Source organism: Stegostoma tigrinum, chromosome 24, assembly GCF_030684315.1.
Source record: "Stegostoma tigrinum isolate sSteTig4 chromosome 24, sSteTig4.hap1, whole genome shotgun sequence".
NCBI classification, from domain to species: Eukaryota; Metazoa; Chordata; class Chondrichthyes; order Orectolobiformes; family Stegostomatidae; genus Stegostoma; species Stegostoma tigrinum.
In genome coordinates, this window is record NC_081377.1 from 30,166,373 (window position 1) to 30,193,173 (window position 26,801).

The 26,801-nt window shown below is 40.2% G+C and overlaps 1 protein-coding gene across 2 annotated transcripts; it reads right to left on the minus strand.

Moving 5' to 3' along the window:
* Nucleotides 1-9,141: 9,141 nt before the first annotated feature.
* Nucleotides 9,142-26,214, minus strand: LOC125464822 (E3 ubiquitin-protein ligase TRIM63-like). 2 transcript variants are annotated; one of them, XR_007250100.2, is made up of 9 exons: nt 25,906-26,214; nt 24,876-25,042; nt 21,978-22,146; nt 19,057-19,152; nt 17,595-17,828; nt 16,477-16,499; nt 14,104-14,239; nt 12,340-12,405; nt 9,142-10,343 (listed from the first exon to the last, which is right to left on the minus strand). XR_007250100.2 is itself a non-coding variant. In XM_048557639.2 (9 exons), the coding sequence occupies exons 1-9, from the start codon at nt 26,062-26,064 to the stop codon at nt 10,333-10,335; spliced, it is 1,050 nt and encodes a 349-aa protein (XP_048413596.1). In that variant the 5' UTR covers nt 26,065-26,214; the 3' UTR covers nt 9,142-10,332. The 2 variants fall into 2 exon arrangements, 1 of the variants encoding a protein (XP_048413596.1); XM_048557639.2 differs by having other exon boundaries at nt 14,115-14,239.
* Between the last annotated feature and the right edge of the window lie 587 nt (nt 26,215-26,801).

Here is a 26,801-nt window from a genome sequence, read left to right on the forward strand (position 1 = left end):
CTCATGGTGGGATGAAGAGATGAGCACTGGTTTGGTTGGTGATCCATGGTTAACTAGAAAAGTTAAAAGAAAAAGTATTGAGTTGCTTTTAATTGAAAATTGGTAGCAGGTCAGAAGGTTGGGCAGAATGTAAACAAGCAAAAAAAGACTAAAAAACTCATAAGGATGGAAAGTTAGCTCAAAATATAAAAAACAGATACTAAGGGTTTCTATAGATATTTAAACAGGAAAGACATTAACAATCTGAGAGTTGTCCTGTAGGAAGTGAGTCTGGAAAATTAGAATTAGAAAATAAGGAGATGGCAGGTGAATTGAATAGTTTTTTATTCATGTTCACTATAGAGTATACAAAAAACATCCCAGAATTGGCTGCAAATCAGGAAATAGAATGGAGAGAGGAATTCACAATTACAATCACAAGAAAAGTGGTACTGAGCAAATTGTTGAAGTTGTGAGTTGAAAAGTCCCCAGTTACCATTAGACTACATCTTTTAACAAAATGAAAGATTACTGAGATAACGATAGTTTGATTTTAATTCTCCAAAATTCACTAGATTCAGTAAAGACTGGAAAACAGCAAATGTAGTTCCTTTCATCACAAAAGGAGGAAAATTACAGGCCAGTTAGCTTAACATCTATCATTGGGAAAAATTTAGAAGTTATTATTAACTGAGTTACAAGAGGGCACTTTGACATCATCAAGGTAAACAGACAGAGTCACCATTGTTTTATGATAGGTAAATTATGTTTAAAATAATTAAAGGGAAACTGGTGGATGTACTGTACTAAAATTTCCAAGGGGCCACATAGGGTTATTGTGGAAAGCAGTCATGTAGTGGATGGGGTAATATATTGGCATGGATAGAAGATTGGCTATTGTGCAGGAAACAGAAGACATAAATTGGTTAACAAATTGTCATGAGTTTATGTTACGGGGATCAATGCTGGGTCCCCAACTTTTCACAATTTACGTAAGTGAATTGGATGAATGAATCAAAGTTATATTTGCTAAATTTGCTGATTATACATACAAAGGTAGAAAAGTAAGGTGCAAAGACAACACAAGGAGACCATAATTGGATATAGATAGGCTAACAGAGTGGATAAGATCTAGCAAATAGTGTATAATGAGGGAAATGTGAAATTTTTCATTTGGCAGGAAATTTAAAAAAGATGCATATTATGTGAGTGAAGGGATGATCCCGAACTGAGATGATGAGGAATTTCTTCAGTCAGAGGATAGTGCATCTGTGAAACTCATAGTTCATAGAATGCCATGGGGGGCAATTCATTAAGTGTCTTTAAGACAGAGATAGATAGACTGTTGATGAGTAAGGGGATCAAGAGTTAGGGAGGTATGGCAGGAGAATGGGGTTGAGAAACGTTTGCCAAGGTCAAATGGTGGAGCAACCCTAATGGGCCGAATGGCTTGATTCTGCTCCGATATCTTTTGGTCTTATTATTATCTAAATGATGAACAATTTGAGAACTCTGAAATGTAGAGTGAACCTGATCTCCTGGCACAGTATTTGCAAATGTTATTAGGTGAATACAGCAAGTAATTTTGAAAACTAAAAAAAGTATCAATTATTGTGTAGGGAATTGAATTCAAAGTAGGAATGTTATACTTCGTTATCCAGGTGAGACTCTACACAACACTAGTTCCCTTTGTTAAGGAAGTTTATAAATGCATTGGAAGCAGTTCAGAGAAATATTTTTAAACTTATAGTTGAAATTTGCAGGAAAGGTTGGACATGTTAAGCTTTGTTCAAATGAAGATTAGCAGAGTAAGAAATGATTTGATTGGAATATGAATGTTTCTGAGGGGTCTTGACAAATGAAGTGAGAATGATATTTCCCTTGCAGGAGAATCTGGAATCAGGAGTCACTCTTTTAAAATCGGGAGTCACCATTCTGAGACAAAGGGGAGAAGAAGTTCTTTCTCACAGAGGGTCATGAGACTTAGACTGCCCTTCCCATGATCTTACTGCATGTTGGAGCAGATTTAAGGTGCTGAAAGGCCTCCTCCTATCCTCTCCCTAATTTGAATATTTGTCTTTATTAGGTCTTTAATATAATAAAATATCCCATGACAATAATACAAGTTTATATGTATTTATAAGTCTTGATGAAGGAATCAAACGTCTGGAAACTACATTTGCTGATGATTTGTTGATATTTAGGAAAGTAGGTCAAAAAAGTACATAAGGAGTCTGCAAAGGGCCTTTGATTAATTAAATGGGCATATATTTCTTAGCTGGAGTATAATGCAGGAAAAGATTTATTTGTGCACTTTGACAGAAAGAATAGAAAACCAATATATTACCAGATAGAGAGCACAGGGGGATCTAGGTATTATTGAATCCGTACAGTGTGGAAACAAGCCCTTCAGCCCAACAAGTCCACACTGACCTTCAGAGCAACGCACCCAGACCCATCCACCTAATCTACACATCCTGGAACACTATGGACAATTTAGCATGGCCAATCCACCTAGCTCGCACATCTTTGGACTGTGGGAGGAAAGTGGAGCACCTGGAGGAAGCCCTGGGAGAACGTGCAAATTTTATACAGACAGCCACCCAAGAGTGGCATTGAACTTGGTTTCCCGGTGCTGTGAGGCAGAAAATGTTAACCACTGAGCCACCGTGCTGTCTATCTTGGTGCATGGATTGTAGGAAGTTACTATTTATTCCAGGTAGAGTGTTGTTAGCAAGAAGAGGGAATGGAATTTAAAAGTAAAGTAGGAATAGTTTGTTTCAGTTGTACAGAGCATTGGTGAGATCACTTCTGAAGTGTCATATACTTTTTTGTCTCCTTATTTAAGAGCATCTTAAACAGGGAGGCACAGTGGCTCATTGGTTAGCAGGGCAGCCTTACAGCACCAGGGACCCAGGTTCAATTCCAGCCACAGGTGACTGTCTGTGTGGAGTTCCTCCAGGTGCTCTGGTTTCTTCCCACAATGTAAAGATGTGCAGGGTAGGTGGATTGGCTGTGCTATACAGCCCAGGGATGGTTAAGTTGGGTGAGTTAGACATGGGAAATGCAGGGATAGGGGAATAGGCCAGGGTGGGATGCCACATGGGGCATAGGGACCACATGGACTTGTTGAGCTAAATGGCCTGTCCCCACCTCTAGGGATATGTCAACAGGAGTTCTTTAGGGGTAGCATCCTAGCCCAATATTCTTCAGCTATTTCATTGATGAATTTCTCATCATCATAAGGTCAGAAGTGGAAATGTTGGCTGATGATTGTACAATGTTCATAACCAGTCACAACTCCTTAAACACTGAAACAGTATGTGTGCAAATGTAGCAAGACCTGGACAAGATTCAGGTTTGGACCCACAAATGGCAATCAATAGTTGCATCACATAAGTGTCAGGTTGTAACCATTTCCAAAGCAAAAATATCAAACTGTTATTTTGTTGATGATCCATGACATTATCATCATTGGCTCCCCCGCTAACAAAATCCTGGAAGTTGTCACAAACTGAACTGGACTTGCTATAGACATACTTGGCTATAAGAGCGAGTCACGGGCTAGGAAGCTTGCTGTGAGTAACTCAACTCTTTACTCCCTAACTCCTGTCCACGATCAACAAGGCTCAAATCTCAAGTGTGATGGAATATACCCCACTTGTCTGGATGAGTGTAGCTCTAACAACAGAGTAGAAACTTGACACCATCCAGGACGGAGTGATCTGCTTTATTGGCACCCCATCCACAATATTCACTCCCTTCACCACTGATACAGCAGTGTGCACTATCTACAAGATTTACTGCTGAAATTCACCAAAACTCCTTAAACAGCACCCTCCAAAATTCACAACTATTTTATAGGAAAGTTATTCAGTGGAATAAATGTTTGAAGTTAGATTCTTTGGCACTTGAAGGACATGTGAACACCACCACCTGAAAATTGCCCTCCAAGCCACTCATCATCCTGAATTGGAAATTTTTTGCCATTCTTTCAGTGTAATAGCCAAAGCCCCGAAACTTCTTCCCCAGTGGCATTATGGGTGTATCTACAGCAGCTGGACTGCAAATGTTCAAGAAGGCCTTCCTACCACCTTCTAAAGGGCAACCACAGATTAGGCCACCATATTTTGCCTATCAGCAGTAGTGACATCCTATGAATGAATTGAGAAAAAGAAATGGTATGGATGAATTATAGCAGATCAGAGAAAGGTTATGACTGATACCTGCAAGGGTGGGGGTGGGAAGTTTATCTTATGAGGAAAGGTCGGACAGACCAGACCTGTATCAATTGCAGTTTAGATGAATAAGAGGTGATTTTATTGATAATCATAAGATCTTGAAAGACCTTGACAGTGTGGATGGTGAAAAGATGTTTCCGCATGTGGGAGAGACTAGAATTAGGGAATGCAGTTTAAAGATAAAAGGAGAGGTTCTTGAGTCTTTGGAACTCTCTTCCATCAGGAGAGGTGGCAGCGAGGTCTTTGAATATTTTTAAGGCAGAAGTCAATACAGTCTTGGCTAACAAGCAAGTCATAGGGCATTGTGGTTGGCAAGAATATGAATATGATCATAATCAGATGATCCATGTTCTTATTAAATGGGGCAGCAGATCAAAAGTGACTGAATTGCCAACTCCTCCTAATTGACATGTTCCTGTGACATTATTAAACAACATTTGACAAAGAGACACATTAAGACGATATACAATTGGAACTGTTCTCCTTGAAGAGAGGTCTGAGAGGAGATTTGATAGACATTCACTGTGACAAGATGTCTGGATAAAGTAGATAGGGAGACACCATTGAGAATGACAGCAATCAGATTTAAGTTAAACCACAAAAGGAACAATGATGACAAGAGGAAATACATTTTCATGGAGTAAATGTTTACGCTCTAGAATGCACTGTCTGTGACAATGGTGCAGCCAGGATCAATTGAGATCATTGGCTGAAAAAGAAAAATTTTGCAAGTGTGCAGGAAGATGGCCAGGGAGTGGAACTTGGCGAAATGCTCCTTCATGGTGCTAGCACTCCACAACAGGTTGAATATCCACGTGTTATGCTGTAACTGTCCTGTAATGCTATATTACTAAAACTGATCAAAATTCTGGTAAATTTTAAGGTGCATCTGAAAAGAAGATTGAGGGAGAATTCTGAAAGAGTTCTGAAGAAGGGTCTAGGCCTGAAACATCAGCTTTCCTTCTCCTCGGATGCTGCTTGGCCTGCTGTGTTAATCCAGCTCCACCCCTTGTTTACTTAAAATCATGTATGGGCTACAGTTAGAATTGGGAGGGTGTCGTAGACAGAGACTTTTATATTTGAATTGTGAACTTTTCATGACCTCCAGCCATCTGAATGTGCTTTACATGTTTACACAATGAGTATGTTTTGAAGTCTAGTTACTAGCGTAATGTATATCTCAAAGAGTTGTGCTGGAGGGAGTTACAGTAAAAGGAATGTAGGAAGTAAGAACAAGAGTATGTCATTAATTTGTCAAATCTACGTTGACAGTCGACTAGATCGTAACCGATCATTTACCTCAAAGCCATGTTCCTGCATTAACCCATAGTCCTTAATTTCTTTAATGCCTGAAAATCTATAATGTCTACTTTAATCTCAATGGTTCAGCTTCCACGACATTCTAGAGTAAGGAATTCCAAAGGTTCAAAAATAGGAATGGATAAGGCCCCTGAAGGGATACAAAACCAAGGTGAAAATTTTCAACTAAGGACAACCAGATCAGTAATAACTATCCTCTACTTGGGGCAATTAAGACATTGAAAGCAGCTTTTGACGAAGTCAAATTTGAGTTGTATTAACTACTAGAGATGGAAAACTGGCAAAGAAGGCATTTTATTACTCAAATCTAGGGATAACAAATGCATGGATGAGAGTTCCAGTAGTGAATGAACTGAGGCAACAGTGTTTTGAATTGGCAACACAAACAAACCATAGAGCCTAAAGGGCCAGTGACATTGTTTATTTTCACACAGGCGTTCTCCCACTCTAGATCATTTCATCCTATCAGCATATTATTCTGCTCTTCATTTTCTCCCTCTACTTATCTAACTTCCCCTTCAACGTGGATATGCTGTTCATTTCAACTGGTCAGTTCCATGAACTGAGAATTACACAGAGGCCTTTAGTCATTTTCCCTGTTGACCAAGGCCATATAATCCACAAAGCACTAAGTTGAAAGGACTCTTCATTATGAAATACAGTCTCAAGCGTTGTAAATATTAACTGTTCAGCATGCAGTGTTTGCAAAGGTACCACCCAATTTCTATTAGTTTTAAATGACCATTCCTTGTGAAAGAATGTGCCTGACATCACTGGGAGAAAGACAAAAACAGAAACTATTCTAGCAGATCTGCTCAGTTGTGCAATTTATCCAATGAAAACCTGTCTTTTGCCTTTATATTGCAGCAAATTGATCTGAGATTTTCTCTCTGAAATGTGCACTGACCCATTCCTTTAGGAAGACCCTAAAAACTAACCTCTTTGACAAAGTTTCTCAGTCATGTGCTCTAAAATCTCTTACCTTGATAGATACAAAATTTTGTTTGATATTTCTCCTGTGAATTTTGGAATATTTTTACTTTTGTAAGGCACCAGATAAATGCATGCTGTTCAATACTAGTGAAGTTACTGGTAGACTAGTGATTCATAACCAACACTTAACTTCATCTGTTAGACTTTTCAATTGTTTCTTTTTCTTTTCACAGTATGGTTGCTGAAGATCTGAAACAAAACCAGAAATTGCTGGTAAAGCTCAGCAGGCGTGGCAGCATCTCTGGGAAGAAAACAGTTAACGTTTTGAGTCTGGTTTACTCTTCATCAGAACTGAGCAGCTCAGAGAATGTGGTATTTCTGCTGAAGATGAGTTTGGGGAATGGGGGATGGGGGAGAGATGAGCAGATAGGTGGAGTCAAAGCCCAGGGAAAAATATATGAAAGGGGTGTCAGATGAGGGAAAGTGAGATGTTGTTCTTTGAGCATTGACAGCAACTGAAATGTTTGCATGGTATCCCTGTGATGCAACACTTCAGACACAGGCCTGCAGCAGTATTCTAGCTAGCCTCAGTCCAAGCTCAAAGAACAGCATCTCATCCTCTGCTTGGGGTCCCTGCAGCCTCTAGAGCTCAGAGAAAAATTTCAGAGAATGAGTCTGTCTTCCTGTTATTTCACCTACGTCCACATGCAGTCCTGTCATGACATGGATTGCTTTCAGCATAGCCTTTCTATTCTCAACTACTGTCTGCTCTCATTATCTATTTATTCTGAGGAAGGGCCACTGGGCCCAAAATGTTAACTCTGTTTTTCCCTTCAATGATGCTGCCAGACCTGCTGAGCTTTTCCAGTAACTTTGTTTTTGTTCCTGATTTACAGCCTCTGCAGTTCTTTCGGTTTTTATCTATTTATTCAAGTTCTCTTCTGTACTGGCTTACTATCAATAATTTCCTCATTTGCCCACCCCTTTCATATACATGTCTCTCTCTCTCTGTCTCTCTGGGTTTCATCTCCATCTATCTGCTCACCTCTCCCCACTCTGTCCGTACCCCATCTTCAGCAGGAATACGACTTTTTCCTTGCTGCTGTTAGCTCTGATGAGTAGTCACCAGATTCAAAATGTTAACTTCATTTTCTCCCCACAGATGCTGCAGCCCAGCTGAGTTTCATCAGCAGTTTCTGTTTTCTTGTTTCCATGTGGTTTATTGGAATTGATAAGTTAATGGAATAGTTCTTGAGAAATTTCTGTGTGACAAATAGTATAATAGCAACATTTTAAAAAAACATTCAGATAGGTACATGGATGGGAATGGTTTAGAGCAATATGGACCAAATACAAGCAATTGGAATGAGCTGAGTGGGCACCAGGGTCAGCATGGACCGAGTTGGGCTGAAGGGCCTGTATTACTCTATGACTCTGTGACTATGACTAGATGTCTTAGAGTAGTTTTGCTCTCTTACCACTTATGATGTAAAATCTTACAGAAGCTTGAATGATGTGGGCTATGGCAAGAAATATTGGAGAATCATCTGAGAAGTCAGGCAATTTTTTTTCAACAGATTATCTGGTCATTATCAGGTTACTGTTTGTGGGAGTTTGTTCTGTGTAAATTGGCTGCAACATGTCTACAGTTCAACAGTGACTACATTTCAAAACTATTTCATTCGCTATAAAGTGCTTTGAGATGTCTTGTGGTCATGAAAGGTGCTATTTAAATGCAAGTCTTTTATTTTTTTCACTAGTGGCCTTTTCTCACTTCTGGCTTAGTCCTTTCTGTATCATTTCCATGCTTTCTTATTTTCTTCGCTGATCTTCCAAACCTGGTCCTGAGTTGATCAATTTCTCTCTGAACCTTTCTTGCTATTTGCTGGTCAACCATTCTGGTGGTTGGCAGAATGATTAAATTCATCTCTGAAGCCTGCATTGCCAGGAACATGGAACATAGAAACAGGATTAGGCCTTCAGCTAGTCAACCTTAATCGTCTACCCCAACTGCAATTCCCATCTAATCCCCATATCTCTAGGTTCCCTACGTGTTCAAAATCTATTGATTACTTTACATAAAATAGTCAATGACTAAATTGATCGATGATTGATCCATACCCCTCTGCGATGTGGATTCAAAGGATTCTCTGAGTGAAGCCATTCCCCTCCTCTCCATTGTATGTGGTCAATCCTTCATCCTGATACTACAAGCATATGTTTTCTAGACTCCAGGCAGTAGAAGTAACTACTTACCATCGACATAACATATCTTCATAAGTTAACTCCTGAAGACAACCTATCATTCTGGTGTTGTTTCTGAAGAAGTGTCTCTAGACTTAAAATGTTAACTCATCTTTCTCTCCACAGATGCAGGCAGACCTGCTGATGTTTTTCAGCAAATTTTGATTTTTCTTTTATCTTTCTGGTGATTGATGTTTGAGGCCATTCTGGTCTTCCTAAGGTGATATGTCTAGTCCTGAACATGATAATATGGAAGATCAATAAATTGATCAAAGGCGATTGCACATTTTGCCTGGAAATTTTTTACTTCATCACAAACCAGTTATTAGAAGAGTGGGAAGCACTGAAAAAGAAAACAGCTAAAAATATCCAAGAAATTGAGGTAAACCAGAGAAGGTCATATAGAGATAAGTTTATTGATATGGAATAATTTCAAACAACATACAGGCATGAAAATGAAGTGACTATCATAATGGAGCTTTTAAACTGACATCTCAGGAATCTGCTACGACTAAAAATCTGTTCTTCAAAATAGTAATTGACTTGCCACCTACTTGCACCATTTTCTATTTCTTATTTCAAGTCTCCAGCGTTAATTCATTTAATTTTTTAGAATGATCTGATAGTTTTAATATTTCCTTGTTTCTTTGCTCTACATTTGCCGCCTTTAATGCATTCAGTTTTCATTTAGTGATACTGAGAGCTGTGGTTCTCAAACTGGGGTCCCAGGGATTTAATAAAGTCTTTTCAGGTACTGTGGGAAAGAAGGTAAAGGGGATCTATTGCTGTGATGATGTGAGCCTGGCATACACTGTTGGCTATTATTTTGGTTGCTTTGGATCTTCTGGAGGGACAAATCTGAGAGTTCACTCACTGTAATAGGATTAGCAGGGATTTGGACAGACTGAAAATCCCAACAGTGCAGGTAAGAGATAATGGAGGGACCAGGAATGGGTTCCTGGGTCTGAACTCAGGAAAGGGTATGAAGGAGTTGCTACATCAACCTTGTCCAGAGGATCCAGAAAGACAATCAATCAGTGATGCAACTGGGCTTTAAGTCAGAACTAGAGAAAAGCTACAAAGCCCTTTAATGGGGATACAAATTAATTTTACTTGCAGAAATGCCAAAATGAAAGAAGTTTATACTGTGAGAATTCAGATAGGACGAAGGGGTCTGTGATGACTGAAACCATTTGCAAAGGGGATTTACAAGCAAAAAAGTCCATGAACTAGTGACTTATGGAAGCATCTTTGCCTATCACTAACTGGGGATTGCGACAATGTAGTGCTTCAAGTAAAAATCTAATGGAATAGCAGACATATTGCAGATGGTGGACTTAAGCTATGCTGAATGCTAAGTCTCATTGTTTAAAAAAAATACAATGAATTATCAACCCATTGTATTATATACAAAAATAAGATATAAAATGTACAAAACCCTTAATTTTGCACCATATAAAAACACTTGTTTTTGTTTTTTTTTAAAGACAGTTTTATGAACAAAAAGAAAATTGTTGAACAAGTTGGACTTCTTCTTCAGCTGTCTGTGATTCAGGGGGAGTGAGATAATCCCAAGAATTCACAAAAGACATTCCACGTCATCACCACAATGGCGTCACTGCTGGTCTGTAGGACAGAGCATGAAACAAACATTATCACTATGCTATTTCCCTTGCTCAGAATTTCTCATAACCCTTGCAGCATCCCTCATCTGTCTCTGCTGGAAGCCCCAACCATTGCTGAGTTTCAGATTCAGAAATCACACAACATCAGGTTATGGTCCAACAGGTTTATTTGAAATCACAACCTTTCGGAGCGCTGCTCCTTCGTCTGGTGAAGCTTGTGATTTCAAATAAATCTGGTGGAGTATAACCTGACGTTGTGTGATTTCTGACTTGTCCACCCCAATCCAACACCGTCACCTGCACATCAGAGCATCGGGTTGCCAGCTGAAATGCAACCCCAGTGGCTGCCAATGTCAAAACATCATAAACAGTGTCCCCTTCAATCCCTCAAAGCCCACCATCATGGGCAGTGGTAGATGTTCCCAGTGGGTTTGGGAAATCTCATTCGCCAAAATTGTACCCACACACACCCTGCCAATTTTCCAGCTCCCAGTTTGTGTTGTAGCTTGCTAGACTTGCTATCAGGAGATATTGCTCACTAAGTAACCACTTTTTATATTTTGTTGTACTGAAGATGATCTTGTTAATCCCACTTGCTAGACCAGAAACCTGGTTTGCAATGTGACTGCAGTGTCTCACATCTCATAGACCTGGAGAGCATTTGTTATTTTTATACCAGATAGCTGCAAAATCCCTTGACAGGGCCATTTGTCAACAATGACACAAACATATCTGCACTTTCCAGAGGTGAAACTACAGCCAATAACGGAAGTCTATAAAACCAGAAGTGGGAAAAGTATGACCAGTCAATAAGTTTAACCGAACAATTGACAGTATAATGAAATTTTTACAGTGATTGGTGAAGTGAGCAATGACCAAGTAAGAACTCTCCTGTTAACCCATTGTTGTTCAATGTGCAATTAACTTATAAATACTGGTTGCACCTGAGTGAGGCAAAATCTGGCTAAGCCATAAAAGGAAGCACTGCATCAGATTGACCAGCTCTGTATTAAGGAAGGAATGGGTGCTGCCATCAACATTCACCCTTCTGGAAATAGCCACTACCTTCACCACTCTCCCTGGTCACTGTCTCAGACTGAACCCGTGCTGGGTGAGCAGGACTTAGAGTGCAACTTTCCCTCCTCATGAGAGAGTGGTGGGGAGAAGGGGGACTAAGTAGGTGAGTTGGCTATGACAAGGTACTCTACACCTTCTTACCTCCTCACTAATTAGGTTCTAGGCATGAAAATGTGTGATAACCTTCTTGACCACTCACTAATCAAGGCCTTTACATTGTCAATAATTGACCATCTGAAGGCCTCAATTCGCCAGAGGAGAAAAGGTAGCTAGTGAGAAACCGGAGTGACCTGACTGCCAGGTGATGGAGGAAGAGGGGCTGGGGAGTACTCCATTTACTCAAATCTAGCAGGCATAGATGTGGTCCAAAGCAGTGGGCTCTGACAGTCATTTCCCTGCTCTTACATCTGAGCTCCACATTCTGGCCAGCCTTGGCCCACAAGAACAGGATAAAATTTATTGAACTTCATCCTGCTGGATCCCTGAGGAAATTTCTTTCACCAGTGGTCCTTAAGATCCAGAAACTGCTGGGCCTCTGTCCAGCAGCTTCTTCTAGCCCAAGACACCAGTGTCAAGGCTTGCAATAGACTGAGAAAGCTCGTTCTCTCTTAACATGTTTGCCTCCACACTTCCTTTTTTTGACCAAGGGAAAATTGCACTCCTAGAGTGAGAGTTAGGGTTCAGGCACCAGAATTTCGGATGCTGTCTAGTTTATGGAAATACAAAGTGAGAGGTTGTTCAGGAGATATTGCTCACTAAATAACCACTTTTTATATTTTGTTGTACTGAAGATGATCTTGTTAATCCCACTCCACTCAAGACCTCTGGTGGCCTCTTTCCAACATGCCAGCTAGCTGTGCCAGAGTAATTCAGTGAGAGACAACTCAGTCTGATCCGAGTAGAGAACTGTTTTTCCTCACCATCAGCTTGATCTTCCACTATATCCTCCTCCTCAGTCTCCACTTCTTCCTCTATCTCTTCCTCATCTGGAGAGAGAGAACATTTATATCTGTCACTCCTCTTTCTCAGTGTAGCACATGAAGACTGGTAGTTTGTACTATTTAGACATATTTGGGTAGATATTGAGCTAATTTCTGAATTAAAGATTTGTGCAATGGCCCTACAGCATTCGTAGCTTATGTTCTGATCAAAAATCAGATCAGTTAGACACCAAAAGAAAAACATTGTTGGCAAAAACCCTGATCTCAGTTGGTAATTTCACTGAGAAAGTAAGAATGATTCTAACTGAACATCACTTTCAAAGAGCCAGAACAAGCTTGATGAACCAACAGGCCTGCTTCTGTGCTGTATTATCCTATAATTCTATGAGGAAAATGTTTTGTTTAACTGTCAACATATTACATCTCTTAGAAATACCTTTTAAAAATGGGAGATGGTGACAAAGTGGTAATGTTTATTGCCTAGTAATCTATAGCCCCAAGCTATTGTGCTATGGCATGGATTGAAAAAAGCTGGTAGAATTTGAATTCAATTAAAAAGCCTGAAATTGAAAGCTAGTCTCAGTAATGATGACCATGAAATATCATTGGTTGTCATTAAGACCTATCCAGTTCACTAAAATCTCTTAGGGAAAGAAAACTGCCATCCTTGCCTGATCTAACCTACTTGTGACTCCAGACCTACAGCAACGCTGCTGATTCTTAATTGCTCTATGAGATGCCTAACCAAGCCACTCAGTTCCAGAACAATTAGGAATGGGCAACAAATGCTGATTTCACTGGCAACATCCCATAAGAAAATAAACTAATACAATTGTTTACTTACTATCCCTCAGGCCAATGACAAAGCCATGTTATGATGGTTATCTTTATGGGCTGTACCATTCTGTGAGATCCAAGGTTCAATCTGAGGTCTGTACTGAGTTAGCTGAGTACAACTAAGGACAGGAACAGAAGAGTAGCCATTTCTGACAGTGCCCCGAGATCTAAGAGAGGGTAAATCAGACTGAATTCCTGCCATTTGGTTGCTATTCACTGACAAATGTTGAGACCAAGACATGAAATGATTGGGCTTAGCCACCAGGGCATGTCCACATTTCAATTATCAGCCAAAATTCACTTCCTAGTTGTATTAAAGCTTTAGGGTTGAAGACCTGTTTATATGTTCATTGACAGTATTTGAGTATCGCTGGCCAGGCCAGTATTTATTACCCAGCTTAACAACACAGACGGAAGTTTAAAGTCAACCACATTGCTGAGGGTCTGGAGCCATGTGTAGGTCAGACCAGATAAGGGTGGCAGTTTCTTTCCCTAAAGGACATTCATGAGGCAGGTCAATTTTTTCAACAATCGGCTATCGTTTCACAGTCATCATTAGACACCTAATTACAAAACATTAGCAGTGTCTCTGACCAGTCTAGCAATAATACCACTAACTCTCCTAGTTAGCTGGATGGGAATAGTTAGATAGGAGTTAGGACAAAGATTAGTCATGATCAAATTGAATAGTGGAACAGGTTACAATGTATGAATGCCCTCCACCTGTTCCGAAGTTCCTTCCAATAGAATTGAATTGAAACCAGTTCCTGTGTCCATTCTGAATAACATTTGAGTTATAGCGTGTCTATGGTCCCCAGGATTGAATGCTCATTGTACTGAACTACTGTCCTCACCCACAATATATACTTTTTGCCAAATACCAATATATACAATGGTAATACATACAATGGTAATACCTATTCCAAATCTTATATTCTTCAGGGTTTCCTCTGCCATTTCCAGATCCACTGAAAATTGGTCCATATTTTCAAACCCGTCTTCATATTCTGGTATGTGGGAGGTTCTGGAGGCATCAACGATCCTGAAATTTGAATGAAGAAAATAACTTAGATGTGTTTAGGCTGTAAGGTAATCAAGAGATAGATGATTAAGCAGAAACGTGAAGCTGAAGTAGGAGATCAGCCGTGACTTTATTGAATGTCAGAGCAGGCCCAGAGGGCTGTATGGCTTCCTCCAGTGGCTCTTTCTTTTTGTGTTCATAAATGTTAAACCGAACCTGCACAATTCCTTTTATCATCAGTGCATTTCAATTCGATGAAAGAACTAAAGAAATTGAGGAGACCTTTTTCTTTGCAGAGGGCTGTTATGATCTGGTGTACCAGCCTGAAAGGATGGTAGAAGTTGATTTGATTGTGACTTTGACTTCTTTGAAAATGTGAGAAAAAAAATTACAGGATTCTGAAGAAAGAGCAGGCACAGGTTTGATGTGCTGAATGGCTTCACCCTGTCCTATAATGTTCTATAAATGTATAGTTATACAGAGCCTTATCTCATGCAAAGGGTGTCCAAAGATAAATGACCACATTGTCCTGTTTCTGTGCTTATCATTCTATCAGTCTGCATTTATGTGCAGCTATATTGTATGTACAGGATCTTGAATAGACAAAGGGTGAGAATCTTTGGTTTTGGTGGTATTGGTTAAAAGGAAAGACAGGCCCATATTATCAAAATACTTTTCATGAGCACCCACAGATATCTTAGTGCTTTAATGCAGTCACATTCAGAACGTTGGAAATGCAGTGTGCGTCCCTGCTCTGCAAACTCCAACAAACAGCAATGTGCTAATGACTGGGTAATCTGTTTCTGTGATGTTGACTGAGTGATAAATATTGACAAAGAAACCAGGGAGATCTCCCCTGCTCTTCTTCAAAATAGTGCAATGAGATCTTTTATGTCCACCTGATCATAGAGAGGGCCTCAGTTCACTACCTAATTAAGCCCCTCTTGACAGGTCAGCATTCCCACAGTACTGCACTGGAATGTGTTTATGATTCTGGAGCTGGGCTTAAATCATGAGACTTAGAGGTGAAAATGTCATCAATTGAATGACAGCTGACACCCATGAAAGAGAAATGTTGGCCGGAACTCCAGGGATGTCAAACTACTTTGTAGCTTGGGTTTTTCATGAACATTAATGCTTGCATTATATGTATTGCAAGAGGTTAAAAGTTAATTATTCACATTCAACTATTAAAGTAGTGTGTATCTCTATTTATACAGCTCCAAGTGTAAAGAACCTTCCCCTCTCCCAAACTGTGCCTAAAATTTACAGAAGTGGTATTTTCATTTCTTACACCCTCTCTCTAAATAGACATGCTAACTGAAACTGCTTGGATCAAAATGAAGAAAAAAGAATAACTACAAAATGTTGGAATCATACAGATAAATAGCTCCAATTTATGAACTGACCTCCCCTAGTTCTGTGATTGGAAGGGAGCATAATGTTCAGGCACATAGCCTGGGCTAGCAGAGAGGGAAAGAACAGCTAGGACTCCCAATTTTAAACTGTTGACTGCTTGGACCAATTGTAACATTCCAGCACCTCCAGCCTGCCTCAACCCAGAAAGTTATGAGTTCAAATCCTATTCCAGTATTTATCTGCATATTCTAGGAAGAGACAATGTCAATGGTACTAATGTTGATTGTTCAGCCCTTTATTTGTAGAGTAATTCATAAAAGATTCCAGCGCAGAAGAGATCTTCCAGTCTATGTTGATGCCAGCAAAAGTAGATGGCCTGTCAATTGACATCATCATTTGTGTAATTTTGCTGTACACGCATCACATGATGCATTTCCTTGCAACACATAAAAGATTTCACTTCATAAAAAGGCCTGTAATGCACTTTGGGACCTACCAAAGGAATGAACTGTGCTATATTAATGCAATCCTATGGTTCTAAGATCTTTCTTTTCTGTATTACTGCAAGGTCAATTGACTTTCATTGGAAGGCAAATGTTGGTGTGGACAGGGTGAGATTCAGTCGTGATGCCTTCCCCTGTAAATCCGCTTGTCTAACATTCACTATTTTGACTCACTGATCATGATATTGGAGAGCAAACAGCTCTCACAAACCATGTCCCAAAAAAGGTCAAATGAATCTTGACAACGTTCAGTTGATCCAATTGATCATTAGATTTAATACTTTCATCTCCAAAACGGAAGGGATAATTGAGTAATATATGCTGGATAATAAACAATTTATCTTTTCAAAAAAACATGTAATGAGACACATGTTCATTTAAACTCAGATAACTTACTTTTCCAAGAGTTTCTTTGCATTCTGTGGAAAGGAATAGAAAATTGATTAGTTATTTGAAGATTTCATCCTGTAATGTAAAGGAAATCTTTCACAGTAAGTGATAAATCTGATAGTGCATTTAGAGCAAAATATCAGCTTCTACTTTGACTTGCATCTGATCTCTCTCCTGTCTTGTGAAAGACATTTTATACGTTTAACAGATTTCTTGGGAGGTAGTTAGCAGCATCAGGGGTAAGACGTTGGGAATATAAATATTAAGTACTATCAGCTTCCTGAAGACCTTCAGTGGTTTGACTCTGTATGGTACTGAACCGTATCTGGACGAGGGGAGATTGCAACATTGGAAACTCTATGGAGTTGTTTACTGTGGATTTGGGCGGTAGTTGTGGGTTAGAATTGCACTTCACACTTCAGGGACAGAGAGGTAGATTTTTAGTGCATAAAGTGTAATAGGACTCAGGCGAAAATGCTACTCCTCAAGCCACCAGTGGTATTGTGTTTCAGGACTTCCACAAGCTTCAAAATCTCCCCTCCCCCTACCGCAGCCAAAAACCAGCCCAGCTTGTCCCTGCCTCCCTCACCTGTTCTTCCTCCCACCTATCCCCTCCTCCCACCTCAAGCCCCACCCCCATCTGCGACCTACCAATCTCAACCCGCCCCTTCACCTATCCGTCCTCCCTGGACTGACCTATCTCCAAACTACCTCCCCACCTACACCTACTTTACTGGCTCCATCCCCGCCTCTTTGACCGGTCTGTCTCCTCTCCACCTATCTTCTCCTTGATCCATCTTCTATTGACCTCCCCCACTACCTCCCTATTTATTCCAGAACCTCCTCTGCCTCCCCCATTTCTGAAGAAGAGTCCAGGGCCTGAAACGTCAGCTTTCCTGCTCCTCTGATGCTGCTGGGCCAGCTGTGTTCATTCAGCTCTACACCTTGTTATCACTAATATTGTGTGATGAACTGCCCGGATGTAAGCAATAGGCTTTGTGCTGGTATAGAATCCAATAGCAACTCACAACTATGTCCATAAGTGGAACTGTGCATTACTGAGCAGAACATCACAGCGGTGAGTCTGTTTGGGGAAGGCAATACAAACTGTAAATGTCTCTTACCACGAGAAAGGAAGCTATTCCAGGTTCCTCCATGAATTGAATTGCATTTTCTATCAGTTTAGAAGATGCCTCTAGATGCTCTTTGTGCTGCCTGATCAGATCTTTGATGAATGCAACTCTGTCCTCCTGTTCTTTTGTAATTGATTGAAGCATGTCATTTTTCCTTTGCTCCAGAATAGTGTATAACTTGTCAAACTGTTCCATGAGCAAGTGTTTCTGATGTCTGCTGTTCTCCTGAGGAAAGAAGAAACTTTTAGCATATGCTACAAAGTACATGCTTGTCCAGCAGATGTCACCAGTTTCACTTAATTGTTAACACAGTCCTTCTATTTCACCTGAGAGACAGCCAGCTCTGCTTAGATCGCACATGGTTTGCGAATACCTTGTTGAATCCACTAATTAATCAGTTACTAGTGTTGGAGCATAGACTCAGGATTTTCTCCAGAAGTGAGTATTTTTTATGCAGACAATTGTCACAGTTTAAGGATACAGAATGGGCCATTTAAGACTAAGATGAGAAGAAATTTCTTCACCCAGAGAGTGGTGAGGTTATGGAATCGTAGCCACTGAAAGTGGTTGAGGCCAAATCATTGAATGTTTTCAGTGAGGAGTCAGATATAATTCTTCAGGCTAAGGGAGCAAAGGGTGTCAGAAAAAATGGTAAAAGTATTCGAAGTTGAATGATCAGATAATATTGAATAGTGGAGCAGTCTTGAAGGGCTGAATGGCCTACTCCTGCTTGTATTTTCTACGTTTCCATTTCGTCACCACAAGTGTTGCTCCGAATGATGAAGGCAAAAATCCAATTAATGACCAGTCTGTAACAGGCACCTTCCAAATTGAGAGAGCCAGTTGTGGAATGCTTCTCCATTACTCAGTCTCAAATAAATTATCATCATCAATTCATTTTAACTTTTAGTTATGCACCTAAGCTAATCTTAGTCAGTATTGTTTTCCTTTTTAATTAATGAATTGTCACAGAGTAGCCTTGCTATGGCTGGAATTCAGTTCCTTACATACATTATTTTATACTTATTGTTAACACTATCATGTTTTTAGCACATTTAACATAGTAAAACATCACAAAGCACTTTACTGATTGCTGGTAAAGGACAAAGTTTAAGATGGTATTTAAACAAGTGGCCAAAAGAATAGGCAAAGTGGTACATTTTAGGAAGTTTTAGAGTCTAATTCCTCCTTAGTGAAGAATCCTGTTAACTTTGTATTATTTACTCAGCCCTCCACAAAGAGTCATAATAAAAACTGTATTACACACAATACACAAGCAAAAAATTCTTGGGATTTTTTTAAAACTGGTTTATTTTACATGAGCTATTTTAGAAGAGATGTGAGCAATTCTACTAATTAGGGATGATGGGCATTACCACAAATATGAAGGAAGAATGCAGGCATTCTATTTAAGAGACCCACTGCTCAGAATTCTCTGTCAGTTATACTGTACCTCAATGCTTTTGCATGTCTCTTCCAATTGATCAACAATAACCTGGACCCTGTCGTTGCCAGCCACAAGCATCGCAATTCCATCAGTCAGTTCTGTCTACGGAAACACAAGGAGAACATACATGTCAGAAGAACAGACAGTTTTAAATAATTCACTATCCTGTAATAGGTAGAATAGGGTCTGAAATAGGAAATCAGTTCTATTCTGCAAACATTTCTGCAATTGGCAAAAGATGGTCAGGTTTTGCTACATCTTAGTACCAGTATGGGCCCCAGAGCAGAAAGGATCAGGTACGTTTCTAGAGGATGTGAATGTAGTCACTTCTAACTCAATAAAAGTTAACAATAGCTACCTATGACAGACTGACTAGGGATGGCCATGATTCAGTGAGTAGCACGTTGATTCCCTAGAAGGGCCGGGGTTCAAATCTGTTCTAGGCAACTGAACAAAAATCTATTCTGACATTCTGGTGCAGTACTCAAGGAGAGCTGCATTGTCAGAGGTGCTGACCTTCAGATGTGCCTGAAGCCCTGCCATTGTTTCAATAGAAGAACAATAGGATAGTTCGCCTTGATATCCAGTTACTGCTGATTAATTTAAGTGAATGAAAATATTACCTGGTCTTTATCACATTTTAGTTTCTGAGAACTTTCTGTGCATTAGTTATTTGTTGTATTTCCTGTGATATAACAGTGACTGCACTTTACTAGTATGGAATTTCTGTAACACACTTCGTGATGTTCTTAGATCATGAAAGCTGCAAAAGAAATGCAAGTCCTTCCTGGCCCAGTGACTCACAGCAATTAAAGGACAGACAAGTTGAAGCAAAAATAATGCCAATGCTTTCAAACTAAAATTTAACAAGAAACTTGTTTCTCTTGCTTATAGAATAATATACAATCTGAGTAACTAGGTAATAAGTTAGCATTTTGAAAATGTTATGGCATAGCATTTTAACAATTGTAATACACCCTTGATACGAGCCCTGAAGTGAAATCAACAGCCAATTCTTCTCTGTAGGACAGAAGTAGTTTATGCCCGAGAAGGAAAGCCAGTAACCCTGGTGAATGAGACATACTGGTCCAATTCATCCAATATACTTCAATATAGAGGACTGATACAGCCAGTACATTCATTTCCAATTAAAAACCAAAAGAACTGCAGATGCTGTAAATCAGGAACAAAAATGGAAGTTTGCTGGAAGAGCTCAGCAGGCCTGGCAGCATCTGTGAAGAAAGGATCGGAGTTATTGTTTCAGGTCCACTGACCCTCCCACAAAACTGGGCTTTCCCTAAACTTCCTCAGTTCCAAGGAAGGGTCACCAGAACTGAAACATTAACATTGATTTTTTTTCTTCACAGGTGCTGCCGGACCTGCTGAGCTTTTCCAACAACTTCTGTTTTTGTTCCTACATTCATTTCTAAGCTGTCTTTTTACTAGGATCCCACATTGCATTTACTGCTACTTTCCAACCTAACTGTGATAATAACATAGCTCTTGTGCTCCCCAGTGGGGGTTGGAGAGGTCGGTACTCTGTTTGCCCACAGGCCAGGCCTGAGGTAGCAGAGTTCAGCCACATGGTGGCAGTACATTTGGTTTGTCTGCCCGACAGTTCAGCAGAGGGGAAATCCAACCAGGGGCCCTTTTCCTGGTTATGATCATTGAATCCAGCTGGAAACTGACAGCGTTTGGACAAGCTCGAGTGCTTCTACAGTGACCCTCAAACAAAAATAACTCTCCCAGCATTTTTGTCAGTCTGACTGAGGAAGCGTATGGTCACAGTTGATCATATCTGCGACCCGCTGTGCAGCTGTGGATGGCACTGTCATACAATTCAAGGAGACCAAAGCAGGTTTTGCAAAGTACAATGCAGCTTAAATTTCTCCAAGTAAGCAGGCAGACAAGCTGAAATGTGGGAAACCATAGCTGTGAAGAATTCTCTCCTCACTTCCCCCCCAGCCCAGCTGTCGCACTGCGACACACGTACTAAAATTAGCCAGAGCATCAAGAGGGTTTATGCACAAGGTTATGTTAACCCCTTGTTGCCCGGGTGTTGCTAATTGCTACTTTATTCTGGTTGAACACAACAGGTTTACGTTTGCATGCCATTTGAGCCAAACGCTACGTACAAATTTCCTGTCTTATTGTTTTCCATTCCTCAGCTACATTTCCTCAATTCCCTTCTCTTTCCTGTCAGGTTATGGATTCATTATGACATGGAATGCAGTCACTTGGCTTATCAGATGCATGCTTTTATATCATTTTATCCCACTATTTCATGGCCAGAGCTATGCATGTGGTCGAACCAAAGCTCTAAGCAAGTTTAAGATAATTTCTCTGCATTGAATTCCAATCCTCATTAAAATGAACCCCAGTGCTTTGATTGTACATTTTAAAGGAGTAGTTAATATGACTAGCCCAGCTCTTCCACTCCCCCCACTGCATCCCAAAACCAGCCCAGCCTGTCTCTGCCTCCCTGACCTGTTCTTCCTCTCACCCATCCCTTCCTCCCACCCCAAGCCACACCTCCATTTCCTACCTACTAACCTCATCCCACCTCCTTGACCTGTCCGTCTCCCTGGACTGACCTATCCCCTCCCTACCTCCCCACCTATACTCTCCTCTCCACCTATCTTCTTTTCTCTCCATCTTCGGTCCGCCTCCCGCTCTGTCCCTATTTATTCCAGAACCCTCACCCCATCCTCCTCTCTGATGAAGGGTCTAGGCCCGAAACGTCAGCTTTTGTGCTCCTGAGATGCTGCTTGGCCTGCTGTGTTCATCCAGCTTCACGCTTTGTTATCTTGGATTCTCCAGCATCTGCAGTTCCCATTATCACAGTTAATATGACTTGTCAGCTTTATTGATTTTAAATGATTTGACCCATGCCTGTCCTTCCTTTCGCTTCCTGAACCATTCCTCACCTTTTGCTGTTGAAATACATTCTGCAGGGGAGCCACCTCACAGTCCTTGTGGGCACCAAAGACCTTGCACATTGAGCAGGTGGGAACTTGGCAAGAGATGCAGTAAATGTTGATCTTTTCATCTTCGTGCTCTTCACACATGGGCTGATTGCCTTTCTTTAAGGGTCGGCTGTATGTCAAAGGAGCAGATATACGTTCATCAGTATGTTGTCAATCATAAGGAAATATTAGAGGAACGATGTGAATTACATGGAGTTTGCAGCACAGAAACAGGTTGTTTGCCCATTCTGGCCTCTGGTGGTGTTTATTTTCCATGTGAGCTTTTCCTCACCCCTATTCATTTCAAGCTATCCCTGTCTTCTCCCTTCACCTTATCCACCTTTCCCTTAAATGTATCTTAACGGAAATCTCTAAAGACACACAGTAGATCTGTGCGCATAGAACAAAAATGAAAAGCCAGGTAATTGCACCAAAACATATCCTGTTTCTTTCAGATGCTGATGAACTGTTTGTGCTTTTCCAGATGTTGCTGTTTGGATTTCAGATTTCCAATACTCAGGGCTAGTTGTCTTCAATTCCTATTGAGTGATTGTGCCTGTTTTTGTTTTAGTGATATAAACCGACACCACCCCAAATGCCATTAAGTACCTGTGCATCCTGCACCCAGCAAATGCATGAGGCTTTTGACACAACTAATACAAGAGAGTGAGCTATAACATGATTGGAGGTATATGATTTTGAGGAGGGAGTGGAAGGTATGGGTGGATGTGCTGAGTGGCTGTGGGGTAAAAAGGAAGCTTAAAGACAGCAGGATTAAGAAGTAAGCATCTGCACCAAGTGAGACGTACAAGATGTAACATGGAGGGGAGTCTGGATGTGGTGGAGAAGGTGCATTAAACAGTGAACCCAAATTAGAGGGCAGCAGTAGGTTTGGATGTAAGGCTGGGAGAGTTTTAAAAATTCATTCGCAACCAGTTGACATTGCTGGCTTGATTGTCATTTATTGTCCATCTTCTGTTTGGCCTTAAAAGGGTCATGGTGGTTCCTCATCTTTAACAACTATGGCCTGTGAAGAAAGTGCTCTCACAGTATTGTTCCATAATTTTGATTCACTGATGAAGGAATGGTGATATTTGCCTAAGTCAGAATGAAGTGGATTCAGAAGGGAACTTGCAGGCAATGGAATTCCCATGTGGCTGCTGCCCTTGTCCTTCTGGGGTTCAAGCTACTGAGATGAAAATCCTATCCTCATTGTGCCAGCTCTTCCCTATCACTGGTGATGAAAGCCAATCACTGAATGGTACTTAAACGGTCATAGTTCTTTAAAATTATTTATTCTTGCTGGAGCTGCATTTCAGAGATGATCATTGTTCATAAAATTAAATCTCTTACTATTAGACGTTCTAAAAAATACTGTTTTATATCAACGTATTATGACATTTTTATGTAACTAATTTCATTCATGGCCAAGTGTTTTTTAAAGGCACAGCTCAGCAAAGCTGGGTAGTTACTGACCGACTATTTTTAAACATTTAGAAACAGCTGGACTAAAGAACATTTGTGTCATCGTTACCAGTTGAAACCTTGCCCAGATGACCTTGAGAATATGAATGCGGTGGGAAGTCACTGTAACTTAACATGGGGAGTGAAAAAAAAGTTCTTCAGATGTTGTTTCATCTGATTTTCATCTAAAATATGTACCCTATGGTCAATCGATTCCTTCTTTTCTACCAATAGAATCTGAAATGGAAAAGTAATTTTCCTTTATTTCACATCTTATCCAACCCTCAGTCATTCCCCACAGTGATTGAAACACAAATCATTGCTTTTGAAGGGACACCACTTGTTGCTCCATAGACTAATTAATGTAGCGCAACCTTTGCAGACTCAAAATAATTCAAATTGCAGGTGATGTTTTATATTAGCTGCAAAGTTGTTTTATCCTAATCTACACTGAAAAGTATGATAAAATTCAGAAAACTTTAAAGGCCTTCTGGTTTGTGAAATCAGCATCTATTTCACATCAAAAATCTTACAGTTGCTCCACATACTTTGAACTTTTTATCTTCCTCTGGTCACATTTACAATGTTTATTAAAAATTGGTGCTTATTAAAACTAGTTACACTGTAATTACACCCTCCTACCAGTGAAGGCATTGTAATATTAACATAAATTGAAGGATGTTATTACATAGGATTTTTCAATTCAGAACATAAGATCTTTGCTGGCATTTACACTCATTGTGGGCCTTCTCCCAACTGCCTTCTCCAACCTACTTTCTTGCCATGTCAACAGATCCTTTTATTTGTTTTTCTCCATGATGTATTTATCTAGCTTCCCTTTAAAACCATCTACAATAATCTCCTTCAACCACTTCATATGGAAGCAAGTTTCACTGAGTTAAGAAACTGCTCCTCAATTCTATATCAGTTTGATTAGCTATGTCTTAATTTTGTAACACCCTTGGTTCTGGATTCCCTTACAGGTGGAAACATCTCTATATCTGCTCCATCAAAGGCCTTCATAATCTTCACTGTGAGTTGTTCACGTGGGCAGTTTCCATTAAAGAAGGAAACATATGAACTTGTAACAGAACTGTAGAAGTACACACAATATATAACAAACTGAGCTAGCATCTTTGTAACTCAGTCCAACTGTCCCTGAACTTATTCCCACTTCAACTGAAAAATACAAGATTTGGGTTCTTGATGTGTTCACATGATATCTCAGCAAATACCTCCAGGAGGCATCATTGCAAGCAATGCATAAGACGTATCATAATAATCACTTTCCCAGCCTGGCAAACGTATTTCCATCTTCTCTTCCCATCACCCACCTGTACCTCTGACCCGAACAACAAGCTTGATGCAGAAGATGAAATGGTTCCCCAAGCTAACCTGATTCCCTCTTCCTTGTAGATATCAATGATGTTCTCCACCAGTAGGTTCCTCTGCAGTCCATATACCCCATGACGGTCCAGGATAACTTCATGTCGACAGGATGGGCACCTGAACCTACCTCCAGAAATCATGGTACCTCGACCCTGCCAATATGGATTAGCAGCCTAAAAAAAGCACATACATATATGTATCTAGAAAATGTTTAGCACAAGCTCACAGGTTAGCACTGTACCAAAACTGGATGCAACATTATACCTACTCATCATTTTTAAAAATAATGTCAAAAGATATCACACTTTTTAAAGTTTCTGCTTTAAAAGATTTTCAGAAATACTTACTCACCTAAAGGTTTGTTAAATTTTATATTAAAGAGGTCTCCCTAAGTCTTGAAGATCATTCCTATATTATAACAGTAACTTTACTTGAAAAATATACTTCATTGATCATAAGATGCTTTGGGACAACCTGACATTGTGAGCAGTGTTAATGAATTCAAATTCTGCCTTACATCCTAGCTTTCTAATCTGTCTTTCTTAACTGCCAATAGTGCAGACTGTGCACGGTCCAGGTTCACTTTTAAGTTTATGTTCAACTAGCTGATCTCAGACTTCAGTTGAGTTGCTGCAATTGGCTTCAATGGCCTTGGTCTGAGGAAATGGGGAGAAATTAAACCATGGCTCCCATTGGAGTTAGTGCAGGTGCAAGTGAGGTATGGGGACACAGGAGGGACAGCAAAACTCCAAGTTCTATTTGTATAGCACTCGTGGCATGGTGCAAACATCCCAGGGCATTTCACAGGGGTCATATTAAACAATACTTGACACCAAGCCACCAACTGAGATATTAGGACAGAGGATTGAAGTCAATATCTGTGCCTTACTGCAACCCAGCAAGTGGTCAGAGCTCTCCACAGAAAGTTGGAAAGGAGTTACCCATTTCCAAATGTTACTGTCTTTGAAAGTTTGGAACACTGATAAGAAACCCCAGTTTGCCGAGTTTTGAATGGACACAGCTTAAAAGCACTAACCTGGAATACATCATTGGCACATTTTCTGCACAGATTGTGTTGGCATGGCAGGATCACAACCGGCTTTTCAAACATTTCAAGACAAATCGGGCAGATGAGTTGCTTCTCCAGTGTCTCCATCGTGCTGGATTCTCGGATAATATTCGGCTGGAACTCCATCTCCAAATATAGCAAACACCACTTAAAAACCTGCTGAGTTGCGTTGCCTTTTTCTTCTCCCTGTCACTCTCGTTGCTTTCAGACAAATTCCGTGTTAGTATCCTCTTCAGAAGAGATTCAGTGGAGCTCAGGCGTCGTGATAAGATTACTCCTTGTTCCTTTTCTGTCTGTGCATGACAGCTCGTCCTTTTTATAAAGATTTCCAGTGTCACATGATAGCTGAGGTGGGGGGTGGGGGAACCTAGTCCTCAACATAACTTTTCCCATATTAGAAACTTGCAACGTGAAACTGAGAACAAGCAGGACCCGGAGATGCAGTCACATGTGACACTCAGAAAAACAACTTACACAGAAAGAATAAATAAAAATAAAGTTGCTAAACATTTTATATAACTGCCAATCGATCAAGGTGAGTAGAAAACATCCTGTCCAAAATGCCCAACAAAAACAATTTTGTTTTCACTGTGCATCAAGGGAATTTTGAAAGCGCTTTGACAGGATTTGTAGACAATCGTGAACATTGACAATGAGGGAGGAAGGCATTAGAAAGTTAATGTAGGGCTTGGTTATCTGGATACTTCTGAAAGCAGGAAAGGAGATTGTGAAGAAGTGCAGTCTTTTGGGGATAGGGATACTCTCAGAGCAGGGGATGTGATGGTGGAAGAGTAGAATGAAGCATCCAGCAGCCAGGAGTGAAATGAAGAATAGGCCTAGCTGGGTTTGCTTGGTGAGTCCAG